The sequence below is a fragment of the Sceloporus occidentalis genome, unplaced genomic scaffold (assembly GCF_023333645.1).
Source record: "Sceloporus occidentalis isolate IW3139 unplaced genomic scaffold, rSceOcc1.0.p SCAF_3, whole genome shotgun sequence".
In the NCBI taxonomy this organism is placed as follows: Eukaryota; Metazoa; Chordata; class Lepidosauria; order Squamata; family Phrynosomatidae; genus Sceloporus; species Sceloporus occidentalis.
In genome coordinates this window covers 71,115,722-71,132,886 of record NW_028316983.1, presented here as the reverse complement: position 1 = coordinate 71,132,886, position 17,165 = coordinate 71,115,722, and the positions used below count along the sequence as shown (strand labels likewise).

Below are 17,165 nucleotides of genomic sequence, written 5' to 3'. Positions count from 1 at the left end.
TGATACGCCAGCTGCGACCCTACCTAGGCCGGGGGGACCTTGAAACAGTGGTACATGCTCTGGTAACCTCTCGGTTGGATTTCTGTAATGCACTCTACATGGGGCAACCCTTGTACCAAACCCGGAAGCTTCAGCTAGTGCAGAATATGGCAGCAAGGTTGGTCACTGGATGTTTCAGGGCTGACCATATAACACCGGTTTTGCAAGATCTCCATTGGCTGCCTATTCGCTTCCAGGCACAATACAAGGTGTTGGTTATAACCTATAAAGCCCTAAATGGCTTGGGCCCAGGTTACTTGGAGGACTGCCTCTCCCCATATAATCCGCCCCACACAATTAGGTCAGCCAGGAAGAATTTGTTGAGGATCCCGACGGCGAGATATGTGTCAACCTCCCTGGATCTCTTTAAAAAGAGACTTAAGACCTTGTTTCGGCAAGCCTTCCCAGATGCTCTTTGATATCATGTGACTCCCCCCTATATGTACTGTATTATCGACTGCACTCAGCTAGCTTGGATTTGATGTAATGGTTTTAATTTGTATAATTTTAATATTTTTATTGAAGTTTTATTTATGTATTGCAATTTTTAGTCTATATTTTGTATTTTGTTATTGCAATTTCTATCTGTACACCACTTTGATCACTGCGGGAAAGCGGTTTATAAATAAAACTTATTATTATTATTATTATTATTATTATTATTATTATTATTATTACTACTATGGCTAAGTGACAGTTATGAAATAGGAAGGCACAGCTACAGATTATATTTTGCCAGAAATTCATTGGACTGCCTTAAGCAAGTCACTGTTTCTCAGCCTTAGCATACAGCCTTTATCTGCAGTTGGGAGTAGGGATGGGGCAATAATTCTCATCTCCCTTAGGGAATCGTAGAGCACTGACACAGTACATGCTTTGCATGTGAGAAGTCCTAAATTCAGTCCCCCAGCTATTTGGTTGTAGGCTAGGGAAAACTTGTCTGAATTCCATATAGATGTTTCTGTCAGCAGGTATAAATCACTGATAGGAAACCCAAGGCTCTTCAGAACCGCAGCTCGTATTATTCCACAACTGCTGGTGGCTGAAGTTGGGGAGTAGATTTATCCCCGTTATAGACAATACTGCGCTGACAAATGTTCATGCTTGTCATAACATTTCTCGATCTCTGGGAGAAGCGGGAAATATAAATAAAACGTATTATTATTATTATTATTATTATTATTATTATACAGCTTCCATTTTTTAAAAAATGATAAACATTACAATACAATCTTGCGAACAGGAAGCACTTTGAATATTTCAAGGGCTATATAAATATTTGTTATTAAGCTGATCAGAGGGGACTCCAAGTAAGAATCACTAACCAAATTCACAGATTAGAGAGACCATGTAGCGTAGTGGTTTGAGTGCTGGACTAGAACTCCAGGAGTGCTGGCCCCAGAAACCCCCTGAGTGACACTCTCCCAAACTAAGAAGGACGTAGTGGCAGAACATTGGTAGGTATGCCTTAGCTTAGAGTCATTGTAAGTCAGAGTCAACTTGAGGGCACATAACAACAGCAGACTTGTGTTCTCTATTTAATGCATAAAAGTGTGGTGAAAGGGAGAGGGAAATCATTCCACATTTCCACAACAAACACAAATACAAGAGTGTTCAACATGAAGGATTCAAAAGTTACTTTTTGACTACAACTGCCAGAATCCCACAGTGGTCATGTAATTTTTAAAAAAATTAACTTCTGCAAGTGCTGGTTAAATATATTAAGACTGTGTGTGTGTGTGTGTGTGTGTGTGTGTGTGTGTGTGTGTGTTCACACACATGTGCTGATAGAAGCAGTAGTCCAACACATTTGTAGAGCACTAACTTGGTGAAGGTTGCCTTAAATTGTATACAGTAGATACCACTTTCAATTTTCTCCCAAGAACTGGGACTAGTTTCTTGGATTTTGATTGTTTTTCCACTCCTTGTCAGTGGGCTTTCCTTTATCAGGCTGCCCACTACTGGAAACAGTGAACTGTTTGTTATCTTTCTTTTTATCTCCTTATTATGTGAATAATTTCTTTGGTGTAATGATTAATTTTTAAAAAAAGCAAACAGTGAACTGAATTTGCCTGGGGCTTGGTCTGATCTAGTGGGGCTTTCCTGGTGTTTGGATGGCTCAGCTGCTGCACTGTATGCAACAGAGGTATCCACTGACTTGCCTGCCTGCTTTGCTTGCTGTCTCTTGTGCTCCATCAGCAGGCAGGCCAGGGGAGCAGGGACAGAGGCGCCTTTGTGCTGACTCCACTTATGCCTGCTTTGTATGTGTTGCAGCTGCCAGCTTCCCTGCAGCCTGACCCAGGGCTATTCATCTGGGCAGGCAGGGGGTAGCCACCCCTGGTAGCATAATCAAACTCTCCATCCCCACAGCCTTTCCTTCCAGCTGGGGACTGGGGAAGAGTTAAAACAGCAGGAACACAAGTGTCCCCAGGTTGCCCTGGCCCATATGTTCATGATAACATGTTTTGGCATCTAGTTGTTGCCTTTTTAATCCCCCCCCCCCTTTTTTTCCCTTGGGTTATTAGTTCAGCATTAGGAAACTCTTCTAGGACCAACAATAAAGGAGAACAAGAAAAAACAAACACATCCTGGCCCTGGCCCAAACCCATCCACAATTACTGATTCTCCCTTTTTTGGCAGAATGGTGCCGTGCCTGGTGAGACAGGGAAGCGAGACGAGAACCTCAAACGTGGCAACTGGGGCAACCAGATCGAGTTTATTCTCACAAGCGTCGGCTACGCTGTCGGACTTGGGAACGTGTGGCGTTTCCCTTACCTCTGCTACCGCAATGGAGGAGGTCAGTATTGATGATTGATTGATTGATAATGGTGGGGTAGGCATGTGGAAAGGTTTGCATTGGGTATGGCAATCTTTAAAAAGGCCCTACTGTGATCTTTTTGTAACTATTTGCCTTGCCATACTCTCATGCTTAGGTGTGCAATATTGAAAGCAGTGGAAAAGTTACTTTTTTGGCTAGAATTCCCAGAATCCCCATAGTGACTAGGGAAAAAAACAACTTTTCCAAGGTCTTGTAGTGGGAGAGACACTCAGTAAGTCCCCCAGCAGAGTGCTGAATTTAGGCACAGTTTGATGCTGCTGCCTCATTGAGAGAATCATGGGTTTCTGCTTTGTGTCTTGTGTCATCCTCACAAGGAAGATTCCTATGCTAGTTTTGAAGTTGCATGCATTGGCATCCAGTGGGCATAGAGCGCCCCCTGCAAGAATAGTTTGGGATTCCCTTCTCAAGTAGCAGAACCTGACTCCCTATGCAGAATATGAAACCCGGGGCACGTAGCCCTCCTTTTCATAATTATCTCAGAGCTCTATCTCTGTTCATGAAGAGCAAAGAACTCTGCCTTATACTATAGCAATCCATCTAGCTCAACGTCATTTGACTGTCAGGGTTTTTCTTGTTGTTGTTGTGTGCTTTCTAGTCATTTCCAATTTATGGAGACCTGGCCTAAGGTGAACGTATCATTGAGTTTTCTTGGCAAGTTTCTTCAGAGGGGATTTGCCATTCCCATCCTCTGAGGCTGAGAAAGTGTGACTTGCCCAAGGTGACCCCATTGGATTTACATGCCCAAGCCAGGATCTGAACCCTGGTTTCCAGAGTCATAGTCCAAGGTGCAAACCACTCCTACCATGAGCCTTTGTAACTAGAGATGCCAGAGATTGTACCCAGGACCTTTTGTGTACAAAACTTCTGCCCTTTCCAAAGGTCATCGCATATTCTCCTGTTTCCAGGTGCTTTCCTGTTCCCCTATTTCATCATGCTGGTGTTCTGTGGGATCCCCCTTTTCTTCATGGAACTTTCATTTGGACAGTTTGCCAGCCAAGGATGCCTCGGTGTCTGGAGAGTTAGCCCTATGTTCAAAGGTGAGAAGTAGCTATCAACTGTGAACACCCTCTTTTCATTACCAGAATTACATTCATCATCTGACTTTTCTGTTCCCCACATGAATTGCAAAAGTTCCAGTCTTATCATTAGGCAGAGAAGTGAGCAGCTGTCTCAATGGAGGGGCTATCAGAGTGGAGAGTCTGGATAGGAACAGTGACCTGAATCCTATTTTTAGTCCTCACTAGAGGAGCACCATTGAATAAATGAGATATATTTGCATGTTGAGTATTCAACAATTGATTGAATTGGTATACTCTAGTTGGAAGTAACCAACAGAATTCAGTGTGTGCTACATGGCCTACACTAACGTATTTTCCTTAGGTGCAGTAGAGGTTATTGCCTTGGCCAGAGCCTGGGAACATTCCTTTTTTAAACTGCAACTCCCAGAGTCCCAGCCAACATGCCCAATGGTCATGCTTGCCCCATGATTCTAGAAATTATAGTCCACACCAATAACAACCACCTTGAAATACCTGTTGAAGTAACACTCAGCTGCCAGCCCTGTATATTGAAAAGGCAGGTGCAATGTTATTCTTTGCATTAGGCTACAAAATGTCCTTTGACGAGCCTAGATTTCCAAGCAGAGGCTTTAATTATGCATTTTGTCTTTAAATATAGCCATACTCACTGCAAGGCATGATGGTAATGGTGAAAGGGCCTGATTTGTGATTTAATCTGCATTTGCAATTCAGCTGAGCAAAGTAGTTTGGAGCAAAGCCAGTTTTAAAAACAAACAGATGATTAATATTTTGAACAAGAAGATCCACCAGTCCTCTGGGCAGACAGGATGCATTCAAAGATGAAATGCAGAACATCTAGTATAATGCATCATAGCCTTTTTGTCAAGCTTGCTCTCTCTAGTTGTGTACATATGAGACACAGGTGGTCTAGTAAATTCAGTACAGATTCAGTACAGTACATATGTAGCCCTGTTGCCCCTCCATAGTTGATTCAGCTTCTATTCTAATGAACCACAGAGCAACGTAATATATGACAGGGATCAATAAAATTGCTGATATGACTATATACCACAACTAGGCATTCTTGTTCTTGTCAAGATATGCCATAGACTAAAGCAACCCGTCCTTCTTATAGTATTTATGTTATAATTTGGGCTCCCATGCTTTACAACTATAGTCTCAGGTTTACACAGTCCTATACTTGCATACTTCATACATTCATATTTGGCTGCAAACTCCCATGTCCAAGCATTTTAGACTTCTCTTTTTTCCAGTTCATTTCCATACTTTACTTTCCCTCCAGGTGTTGGGTATGGCATGATGGTGGTGTCCACCTACATTGGAATCTACTACAATGTTGTAATCTGCATCGCTTTCTATTATTTCTTCTCCTCGATGACACGGGTGCTACCCTGGACGTACTGCAACAATCCCTGGAACACCCCTGATTGCACTGGTGTGTTGGACGTTACCAATGGCTCAGCTGAGTCATCAGTCAACTTCACACAGATATTCAACCAGACACTCAAGCGCACTAGCCCCAGTGAGGAATACTGGAGGTGATGATGGAGGGGTTCAAATGGGTATGGGATGAAAAGGGAACTAGTTGTCTGTTGAAAGGGAAGGCCTACTTGCCTCACAGAGTGAGCTGACCACACAGGAGGTGGCATCTGAGCTCAGATATGGCAGGTGGAAAATATGACCCTGATCTAAATTATTAGGGATATCAATCCCAATCCTCAGTGCCTGAGATCATCACATTCTGATGTGGATGGAGTTCCAGAAGCATGTTGCATATTGGATGCATGTTTCACAGTGCTCTAAATGGGGATCAGCAACAGCAGTAGCAGCTTTGGATGTAGCTGGCCTGAAAATGCCAGGAGTCATCAGCATGAATGTGGGATGGTCCCTGATAAGTTATAAATGAGTAGAGTGTCTGGGAATCATGCAACTCTCCAAATCTATTCGAGTCAGCATTCTTCACCATTGGCTGCCATAGCTAGACCTGCTGGGATTTCCAATCCAACAACATCTGGGAGGCTGCATGATTCCCACCCCTGGTCTAGGGATAGGAGGCTGCCTTATCCTGAGTGAGGCTGTTGGTCCATCTAGCCTGGTATTGTCAGTTTTGACGGGCAGGAGCTTCCCAGATTTTCAGGCAGGACGTTCTTCTAGCCCTAGCATTCCATGCTGATTTGTCATCTTAGTGGCTGTTCTGAACTTCTTAGGGCACATTCAAGGTGGCAGTATCATAGGACTCTGCAGCGACTGTAGGCAAGTAGGCTGGCTTTTCATTGCTGGACTCCCAGATGAAGATTATGGGCAAGATAATGAGATTATGTGTTTTCAACTGCCTTGAATCCTGGTTTGGGGAGCAGAATATAAATAAAGATGATAGTGGTGATGGTGGTAGTGGTGATCATGGGGCAGTTTTGTTTTTGGTTTTTGCCATAAATCTTGAAACTGCGGCTGTCTAGAAATAAGCCCTTGAAAATAGTTGGTACTAAATTAAGTGTACCTTCTTATCTACTTGATTGTTTGCTTACTTAATTACTCATATAGAGAGAGAACACAAGGTCATTTCTTCAACATATAAAACAACAGGCTGACATCTGGGTTTTGTTAGAGGTCATGTTTTCTGGGGCATGATTTTGGGGTGTGGGCTAGTTGGGATGAGTAGATGCATGTTTTTGTGATGCATATTCTCTAGAGATTACTGTAAAGCAGCTTTGAATCACTGTCTTGTCTTCCATCTCAGGCGATATGTGTTGAAGCTGTCTGATGACATTGGGAATCTAGGCGAGGTACGACTTCCTCTGCTAGGTTGCTTGGGTGTCTCTTGGGTTGTCGTCTTCCTTTGCCTCTTCAAAGGTGTCAAGTCCTCAGGGAAAGTAAGTCATATTCCTTCCCCACAGTCTGTCCATGTCCACTGTTGTGTCCTGAGACCTTTGAGTCTTGGAAATAAGAATTGGGAGTCATAAAAAGCTTAGGTTTATTTTATAGTCCCTTCCTTACATTTGTCCCAGAGGTTGGAAATGTTACTTTTTGGGATTAAAATTCCATGAATTCCCTGGCCAGTGTGACCAGTGACCAAAGGATCCTGAGAGCTGTCATTAAAAAATAAAAACTTTTCCCAACCCTACATGACTGAAGAAAGATTGCCCTTTCCATAGTAGCCTAATATGAATCCTGGGATGAACAATCTGTTCTTATTTTAGGAACTTGTAACAGCTTGACCTGTATCAAATATCAGATGTGCTGCAAACATTGGCTGGCTTGTGTTAGTGACATAAGCAAGCATAAGTCCATCTTACACATGCATATGTCCTTTTTATTATCATTGCAGAGGTTGTTGTTGCTTTCCTCCCTCAACAACCACCCGACCCCTAGATTTATTGTTTACCCACCATACTGTGACTGGCAGAGAATGGAGGGGGGATTGGAGAAGCATCTGGCTAGGCATAGGCAAAATGACTACATCATCCATTGAGACCTCTGGAGTACCATAGCAGATGATGTAATCATTATACATTTGGCTATGGGGTCACAGCCAGCTGCCTTTCCATTCTCCTGCTGTGCTCTGTGCCAATCAAGGAATAGCCATTGAAGAGAGGGTTGCAGAGGCTCTACAGTACTGGCCAGCTGTAGCATAGCAGGGGTGTCATTAGGGGGTGTAGGGGTATGGGTTGTACCGGGGTGACACCCTAAGCAGGGATGATACCACTGCTTCCCAAATATCTGCCTTTTGGTAGAAATTGGCTGTGACCTTTACCTGCATCCCTTTAAAATGCTGAAGAGGTGGTATAAGTGGGGCAAGGCTCAGCAGAAGGAAAAAAGAGAGTTCCGGGTTATTTTAAAACTGAATTATTTTTAATTTTTGTAATTTTAATTGTTTAGAATATTCTTTAAAACAGCAAATCTTATCAAATTTTCATTTTAACCACGTAATGTGATTTACATTTAGGTTGTATGTATGATATTGTAATTTAAAGGTATACATTTAATTAATTAAAGGTATAACCATTCCATTACATTCAGTGATATATGGAAATTATGATTTATAAGTACTATAACTACAAAAAACACTACCAAGTTCTGTATGGTGTGATATGGGAAAAGGTCAATGGGGACACCATGAGTTACTGCGCTGAGTGACATCAACTCTAGTGAGCCACTGAGCATACCATATATACTCGACTATAAGTCAACCTCATGTATAAGTCAAGGGAAGGTTTGGGGGCCAAAATGATGGATTTTGATATGACCCATGGATAAGTCGAGGGTAAAACTTAGGGCCTTATAACAAAGGATGTAAAGGACAAAGAAAAGAAAAAAGATGCCAAAGAACTTACAAAATTCCAACAGACATAATTGCTTGTGCTCACAGTAAAAACTGGATGGATGAGAGAATAGACTGGGGTTGGTGCTTCTAGGACAGATTACACTCTTTCCTTTCACCAAGGGATGGTTTCCTTTTTTAAAATAAGAGTTAAAGAACAGTACTTACATTGATCTGTGGATAAGTCGACTCAGGTTTTTGGGGTCATTTTAGACTAAAATTTTTAGACTTATACATTAATATATACAGTAGTTCTGGATATGGAACTATTGTGCTTTGCTGTGCCAGACTTCCAGCTATTATATCCATTCAAAGCACCTGAACTTCTTGGTCGTCACATGAAAGAACCCCTTCTTCAGGCCTGGGTCATCTCCAGTGCTGAGCCTAGCAGGATATTTATGTCAGAAATACCTTTCTCAGTTCTGTAAAGAGGAGGGCTCAGTCAACTGCATGCTACTTAGAAACTGACCATTATGATAAGTGATAAGTGGGGTGAGAGGCACATAGCTACATGATATACTCAAAAAATTACAATGTCTAACAAACTCGTGGCACTAACTAAAGGATAAACAACAATGACAGCAGGAGTGAAGAGCCTTCCTTAGGGAGAGGAACTATGGTCCTAGCTGACAGAGTGATGATACCAAGTGTCTGGAGGTCATTTCTTCCTTCTGTGTACCCATCTTTTCTATCTGCCCATCTAGGTTGTATATTTCACGGCCACCTTCCCGTACGTGGTGCTGACAATCTTATTTGTGCGGGGGATAACTCTTGAAGGAGCCGTCACTGGAATCATGTACTATCTGACACCACAGTGGGACAAAATCCTCAATGCAAAGGTACTTGTATGGAATCCCTTGGTGAACTTGACCTGTTGCCCCTGGCTCCCAGTCCCTGAGATTTCACAGCCACCTCTTCACCATCTCTCCCCTTTAAGGAGTTTGGGGATGATGTAAGCTGGGCTAGGAGCTGCTGTGCTGCAAAATCCCTTCCTTCAGTAACATTTTTTTTGTTGCTTTTGGTAGGTATGGGGAGATGCAGCCTCTCAGATCTTCTATTCGCTGGGCTGTGCCTGGGGTGGGCTTATCACCATGGCATCATATAACAAGTTCCACAACAACTGCTACAGGTAAGAGGCATTACAGAAAAAGCAAGGAAAAGAGAGAATTTGTTAGATGGCATAGTTCTTCTAGCAAGTGGCTGTAAGGGAAGGATTTGGAACCACAGCCAAATGAAGAAATATTGAGCAGTGACTACTAAAATTCCTGTCTCTTAGATTTTGAAGTTTTAGACACTGCTATTTTTTCATTCTATACTCTAAAACTTGGTTTTTTCTTATAGTACAACTGAAAGATGTCACCAGAGACTTTACTAGGCCTATTGGTTGTGTAGTTAACATTAAATAACAGAATTGGGTGTGCTTTGATTTTCATCACCTCCAGAGCTCAAAAGGGCTGCAGCCATGCTGTTGCAGCTGCCATTTTGATGACCAGAAGTTACATTGCATCGTCACTCACACTAACTTTTGTGGGCAATTTGGGGGAGGTTTTTTCCGTTTTAGGGTGGGGGTTCTGCAAAACATATTTGAACATTTAAAAACATTTTCCAGTTAAAAATAATTGGGTGGTGCTAAAAGTTTGGAAGGTCAGTGGAGGCGCCAAGGGCCACACCCTGAAGACCACACAGTTCCCACCCCTTACATACAGTCTTCAATCACACTTATGTGCTCTCAGTTACAGATAAATAAAAGGTGGGGTTGCCCTATTCTTTTAAAAATTAAAATTATAATGCCTTCTTTTTTTCTTTTGTATTCCATTAAGAGGAAGCTCAGTACCTGGGGTTCTGCTACCACCCTAAGCAGACTCAACACTAAAAAGAGCAAGCTGCATTAGTTAAACTGTGATTCTTTTCTGTCCCTTTTCCTCATTCCTTCGTTGATATTGATGGCTGATACAATACAGTTCAGTTCCACAACCTCCCTTATGTGACCTTTCTCACCTTTTCCCTGGTATCTCATAAAGCTTCCTTCCACTTCCCACAGGGACAGCATTATCATCAGCATCACCAACTGCGCCACAAGTGTCTACGCAGGCTTTGTCATCTTCTCCATCCTTGGCTTTATGGCCAACCACCTAGGTGTGGACGTTTCCAAGGTGGCTGACCACGGTCCTGGCTTGGCCTTTGTGGCTTACCCTGAGGCATTGACCCTACTTCCCATCTCCCCTCTTTGGTCGGTTCTCTTCTTTTTCATGCTCATCCTGCTGGGGCTGGGCACACAGGTAATCACAGAAATTGGCACATGGGACCCTGCACAAGGTTTCTGTAAGGAATCAAATCATTTGAAATAGTGGCTTTTGGATGTATTAGCAGCCATAAAAAACTACAATGTGGCTAGTTAAAGAAATTATCAATGTAGAGATGAATGTGGACAGTTATTGGTTGAGGAATGAGTATGCACTAGGAACAGAATGATCTTAGGCTGCTGCTACACTACAGAAAAAAAGCAGTTTGACACCACTTTAACTTCCATGGGTCTGGTGGAGCACCAAAGCTCTCTGACACGGAAAACTAAATATCTCACAAAACAATAATTCCCACAATTCCATAGCACAAAGTCATGTCAGTTACAATGTGTCAAACTGTTTTATTTCTGCAGTATAAACACAACCATAGAGCTGGAAAGAACACAAAGGCACATGTAATGCAAGTCCTTGCCATGCAAGACTACGTGCCTAAAGAGAATTGATTGATGCCAAAACTGGTGTCCTTCCAGTGCCTTCCAGTGGCTTTTTATTAAAGTTTTCAGGGCCTCAATGACTTTACCTAATTTGCAAATGTGCTATGGTCAGCATTATTTCATTCATTTTATTTATATACTGCCTATCTTGCATTATGGGACCCAAGATGGCCCACAATTTCAATGAAAACAAATTACATTAAAACAATGGATAATTTTAATTGATAAAGAGGTTTAATGTAATTCTAGTTAATTAATTTTAAACAAATATTGTTATTGTAATTATTTTCTTAAATTGATTTTATTGTACGCCACTCTGAGACCCTCTGATATGGGGTGGGATATAGCAAGTCATTTCAAATGTGGACACACAGATTACCAATGTGCACGTAGACAGAATGGCATATCCCAAGGGTATATATGCTAATGGCAAATAGCCTGCATTCAGAACAGGGATAAGCAGCTTATGGCCTGTAGATGTTGATGGCCTACAACTCTCATCAGCTCTCACCATGACTGTGTAGACTGGGGTTGGTGGGAGTTGCAGTCCATTAACATTGGAGCACCACAACTAAAATGTGGTCTTAATTTAGACTTAGGGCCAAAATATACAGGAACTTTCAAAATCTTTGTTTAGTTAGTGGGAATAATGAATGAAAAACGTTAGAAAACAAGCAGTGCCAGGTGGTGGAGACTTCAACAGGACTTGGGAACCACAGGAGAAACCCCATGGAGAATGACAACTCCTATCATTCATCATGGAGAATGATGACTCCGATTTTAGGCTGTTCCCACTTTCTGGAACTCTCTTCCACAGGAGGCTAGGCTCGTCCCTTCCCTATTTTCCTTTTGCTGGCAGACAAATACATTTTATTCAAGTAGGCTTTAGGGTTAGGGGAACAAGACCCCCGTGAATATGGAAAAACCACAAATAACAAAAACACTATTTTTACCTGAGAGGACACCTCTCTAGGACTGTCTAGGTCCTCCAGTGCAACTCTGTGGTCTATGTCCAACATACACTGACCATAGAATGGCACTGGGGTAGCTACAAATGGTCTTTCAGTGCAACTTTTAGTTAAAGTTGACCACAGAGTTGCACTGGAGGACCCAGACAGTCCTAGAGAGAACATATTAATGAAATCCGTGAATAATCAAATCCGCAAATATCTAAGCCGCAAATATGGAGGGATGACTGTATACCTTATATATTGAACTATAAGTTGACCTCATGTATAGGTTCAAGGTCAGGTTTTGGGGCCAAAATTATGGATTTTGCCATGACCCGTGGATAGGTCGAGGGTAAAACTTGGAGGCTCCTTCAATGTAACTATGTGTACATATGGCAAGAGAGACTCTTACTGAGCCTTTTCTTCATTGTTTCAGCTTTCATGTCAGCCAGACGCAGGGACATGAGGGGGATTCTTAAACAAACAGCAGTATCAGTCAATCACCCAGGACTCTTTCTGCTTGGCTCTTTCTTGCTAAACTCTTCTCCACACCGCATGGGGAAATCTGAAAGAGCTGCTATCACATTTCCACAGTGATCCGTAAATAAGTCGACCTGGGATTTTGGGGTCAATTTTTGGCCATCAATTTTTAGACTTATAGATGAGTACTGTATACAGTATACAGTAATCGTTGTCAGGGAAGCTTTTATACAGGTTGTGTGCTCTTTTTATGGATCTAACTTTTGTATGTCTTATGTGATTTTATATAGTTTTAGCAAGATGATGTTAATACAGTAGTTTTTAAATGTTTATTGTAATGTCTTAAAAAATTATCTGTGGCTGCCTTGGGTCTCTTTCTGGGAGAAAGGTGGCATATAAATCAAATAAATAAATGATATTCCAGGGTCCAAGGCAGTGGGGAGCAATGCATGGCCCACCAGATTTTGTTGGACTACAAATCCCATCATTCCTCAAGCACCAACTGTGTGGCTGGGGTTGATGGAATTTGTTGTCCAACACGATTTAGAGGGCACCTGTTTTAGCACAAGCTGAGTCACAGTGAAGCTGTGACACTGGAGGTGAATCAAGTTTAAAAGATAGCTCCTAGGTTTTTTCCAGAGATCAAAAGTATATTTGCCTGAAGACCCAGTCCTTGACCTTGAATTGAATTCAGTTGATAAAGATGGAAAAGAATGTGTGCAGGACCTGATGCTAAAGGATGGGAAGGTTGAGGTCATCAGAACATCATCACCTCATGTTTCTCCTCAATAATTTCTCTTCTTAGTTTTGCCTCCTGGAGACTCTTGTTACTGCCATTGTGGATGAAGTAGGGAATGACTGGATCATCCGGCGGAAAACCTTTGTGACTCTGGGTGTGGCTGTGGTGGGCTTTTTGCTTGGGGTTCCACTCACCACACAGGTATGAAGCACAGGGAGAGACACAGGGATTACTGTGGTTGGGACAGGGAGACAGAAATAAGCCCTTAAAAGATGACGACTTGTCTAAGTCATTTACTGACTGATTTCCTTCCTTTCTTCCCACCTCAGGCTGGTATCTACTGGCTGTTGTTGATGGACAACTATGCTGCAAGCTTCTCACTTGTTGTTATTTCATGCATAATGTGTGTCTCCATCATGTATGTCTATGGTAAGTACCCTGCCAATTACATGGAAGCTCTTTTTGGAGTAATGAAATCAAAGTACCACGCATCAGTGGCATCATTAGGGGATGTGGTGATACCCCAGAATGCTCCCCCCACACACTGTGTCCTCATGTACTCCCACCCTTGTGCCATCCCCGTGCTCACACTCACACACACCTGTGCCATCCCGTCCTTTTCCCCTTCAAGAAAAGGATGGGGTGACAAGGTGGGAGGGAAGGAGTGCGTGTTGTCCCCCAGAAATCTCACCCCTCCAAAAGCCCCACCCCTGTGCCAGGTGACACCCAGTGCAGGGACACCACTGCTGCTCATTCAGGGGCAAAGCAAGATGTGGACTATTCATTCTTCCTCCAGAAGCTAGATCAATAATCTCATCTACAATAAACTGGAGCGTTCAGTTTGAATTTAGCCAGAGCCACAACCCAATAGACAGAAGGCCTCCCTGCAGATTGAGACTGCTAGGACTCCTTATCTCCCAGGTGACTGACAGTCAGGAAGCTTAGATTTCTTGGGAAATGGACCATCACACTGGAAAGAGATCTGAGAACACAGGAGTCTATGGGCACCACTGCCAGACTGAGCAATAAGAGGAAGAATCGGGGCATAGAAAGGGAGAGGCTGGAAATCAGCACATTCCACTCCTTCTTGGGTTAGATGTCCTCACTGCGTAGTTTCTCCAGTCAAGAAATGGCTCTCAGCTTCTGGTCATTCAGATGCTTTGGATTGCAATTCCCAGAAGCTGCAGTTAACACGACCAGTGGTAAGGGATTCTGGGAGTTGAAGTTCAGAAGATGTGGCAGGCCAAAGATTGAGGGCCAGTGGTATGGGCAATGCTTTTTCCTGTCTGCTCCATCAAGTTCTTGGAGGACTAACATTACTCTGGCAGGACAGTCTGTAGGATGCTAAAAAGAATCCTATTGTTAGCCTTAACTAAAGTAGATTTACTGAACCAACAGATGTAGCCATGTATTGACTCACCATTCAGCATTTGAGTCAATGGATCTAACCAGCAGGATTTGGGTCAGTGTCTGCCAAGTCTGCAGCACTCTGGCAGAACCCTCTAGGACTGAGGCCACCTTGTGCTGCCTATGTCATTTAGTTTAAAATGCAGGTAGCCATTTTAATTTCCTGCAGTGCCTTGGAGCTGCATCAGATATTGTGTGATTGTGGGAAGTTATAGTGAAGTGAGGCATTATTGCAGAGACTGCTGGCACAAACTCAGGCTCTCTTCCTCTGTCTCAGCATTGGTGAGAGCAGGAAAAACATGTGCATCAAAGGACAGGAGCAGGAGGGAAGGATACAATACTGACAATGGAGACAGAAAGATTGAATCAATTGCAGGGAAGGACCCCCAATGTTAGAAACCGATAGACACCCTGTGCCAGTGGACCCCATGAAAACCAACAGTGCTCTTTTGCAATGTCCCTGCTTCATTCTGGCCTGCTGAGGACTCTTTGCTTTTGCTCCATGCAGGACACCGGAATTACTTCAAGGACATTGAGATGATGCTGGGCTTCCCGCCACCCCTTTTCTTCCAAATCTGTTGGAGGTTCATCTCTCCTGTTATCATCTTTGTGAGTGTGTGATAAGAACAATAGAGGGAGGAAAAAGGGAATGGAACTGCTGCATGAGGTAGGACAGGGAGTGAGAAGAGTAGCTGTACAAAGACATGAAAGAGAAGGAAGGACAGAGTGTATGCATGCATGCAGGACCCATTCACAGTGTGCAAGTACACTGGTACCCCGGGTTACGAAATTAATTCGTTCCGCTATTCCTTTCGTAAGCCGAAAATTTCGTAACCCGAAGCGCTTTTCCCATTGAAAATAACTAATGCGTTCCATGACCTCAGACTGAACCTGCAAGTCAAAACAAAGTCACAATAGAGGCCTATTAAGCTAAGTACCCTACAATACAATGTAATACAAAGTTGCCTGAGGCACTAAAGAGCTTAACAATGACTGGCAGGTCCATTCTAAACTTTCTAAGGATCTTAACAATGACTGGCAGGTCCATTCTAAACTTTCTAATGATCTTAACAATGACTGACAGGTCCATTCTAAACTTTCTAATGATCTTAACAATGACTGACAGGTCCATTCTAAACTTTCTAAAGGATAAAGAAAAAAAGTTTTTTTCTCTCTTTGATGGTTCTGGCATCTCAGAGTCAGGCAGGAGGAGGAGGATGAGCTCTCAAATCATCACACCCATGACCAAAGCACCCCAAATCTAAAAAAGCAACCCCATGGTCACACTCTCTGGCCCAAACTTGCAAAAGTCCCACCCCACACTTTGAAAACATCACAGCCATGACCAAACCACCCCAGAACCCAAACTCAAAGGCCAGAACCCCCAAATCTGAAAATGCCACCCCAAAGTCACACTCTCTGGCCCACATCAAATCAAGGCCAAACTTGCAAAAATCGATGCCCACACTTTGAAAACATCACAGCCATGACCAAACCACCCCAGAACCCAAACTCAAAGGCCAGAAACCCCAAATCTGAACATGCCACCCCAAAGTCACACTCTCTGGCCCACATCAAATCAAGGCCAAACTTGCAAAAATCGATGCCCACACTTTGAAAACATCACAGCCATGACCAAACCACCCCAGAACCCAAACTCAAAGGCCAGAAACCCCAAATCTGAACATGCCACCCCAAGGTCACACTCTCTGGCCCACATCAAATCAAGGCCAAACACATCTCACACTTTGAAAACATCACACCCATGACCATGCCACCCCAGAACCCAAACTCAAAGGCCAGAAACCCCAAATCTGAACATGCCACCCCAAGGTCACACTCTCTGGCCCACATCAAATCAAGGCCAAACACATCTCACACTTTGAAAACATCACACCCATGACCATGCCACCCCAGAACCCAAACTCAAAGGCCAGAAACCCCAAATCTGAACATGCCACCCCATGGTCACACTCTCTGGCCCACATCAAATCAAGGCCAAACTTGCAAAAATCGATGCCCACACTTTGAAAACATCACAGCCATGACCAAACCACCCCAGAACTCAAACCCAAAGGCCAGAAAACCCAAATCTGAACATGCATCCCCATGGTAAGGCCCATTCTAAAGGATAAAGAAAAAAAGTGTTGCTGGTCTTGGCATCTCAGAGTGAGGCAGGGGAAGGAGGAGGAGGAGCTGCTCTCAAATCATCACAGCCATGACCAAAGCAACCACAAATCTAAAAAAGGAACCCCATGGTCACACTCTCTGGCCCACATCAAATCAAGGCCAAACACATCTCACACTTTGAAAACATCACAGCCATGACCAAACCACCCCAGAACCCAAACTCAAAGGCCAGAAACCCCAAATCTGAACATGCCACCCCAAGGTCACACTCTCTGGCCCACATCAAATCAAGGCCAAACATGCAAACCTCACATCCCACACTCTCAAATCATCACACCCATGACCATGCCACCCCAGAACCCAAACCCAAAGGCCAGAAACCCCAAATCTGAACATGCCACCCCAAGGTCACACTCTCTGGCCCACATCAAATCAAGGCCAAACATGCAAACCTCACATCCCACACTCTCAAATCATCACACCCAT

The 17,165-nt window shown here is 43.3% G+C and overlaps 1 protein-coding gene across 4 annotated transcripts in view; it reads left to right on the top strand.

The window, feature by feature from the left end:
- Window positions 1–17,165, top strand: part of SLC6A9 (solute carrier family 6 member 9) — an 89,683-nt gene that overhangs the window by 61,673 nt on the left and 10,845 nt on the right. For all 4 annotated transcript variants that reach the window (XM_089514981.1, XM_089514980.1, XM_089514979.1 and 1 more), the window contains 10 exons: window positions 2,680–2,836; window positions 3,784–3,915; window positions 5,201–5,456; window positions 6,656–6,788; window positions 8,941–9,075; window positions 9,262–9,365; window positions 10,278–10,515; window positions 13,209–13,343; window positions 13,472–13,571; window positions 15,058–15,158. In XM_089514981.1, coding sequence (XP_089371107.1) covers window positions 2,680–2,836; window positions 3,784–3,915; window positions 5,201–5,456; window positions 6,656–6,788; window positions 8,941–9,075; window positions 9,262–9,365; window positions 10,278–10,515; window positions 13,209–13,343; window positions 13,472–13,571; window positions 15,058–15,158 — 1,491 coding nt within the window. The remainder of the gene's footprint in view (window positions 1–2,679; window positions 2,837–3,783; window positions 3,916–5,200; window positions 5,457–6,655; window positions 6,789–8,940; window positions 9,076–9,261; window positions 9,366–10,277; window positions 10,516–13,208; window positions 13,344–13,471; window positions 13,572–15,057; window positions 15,159–17,165) is intronic.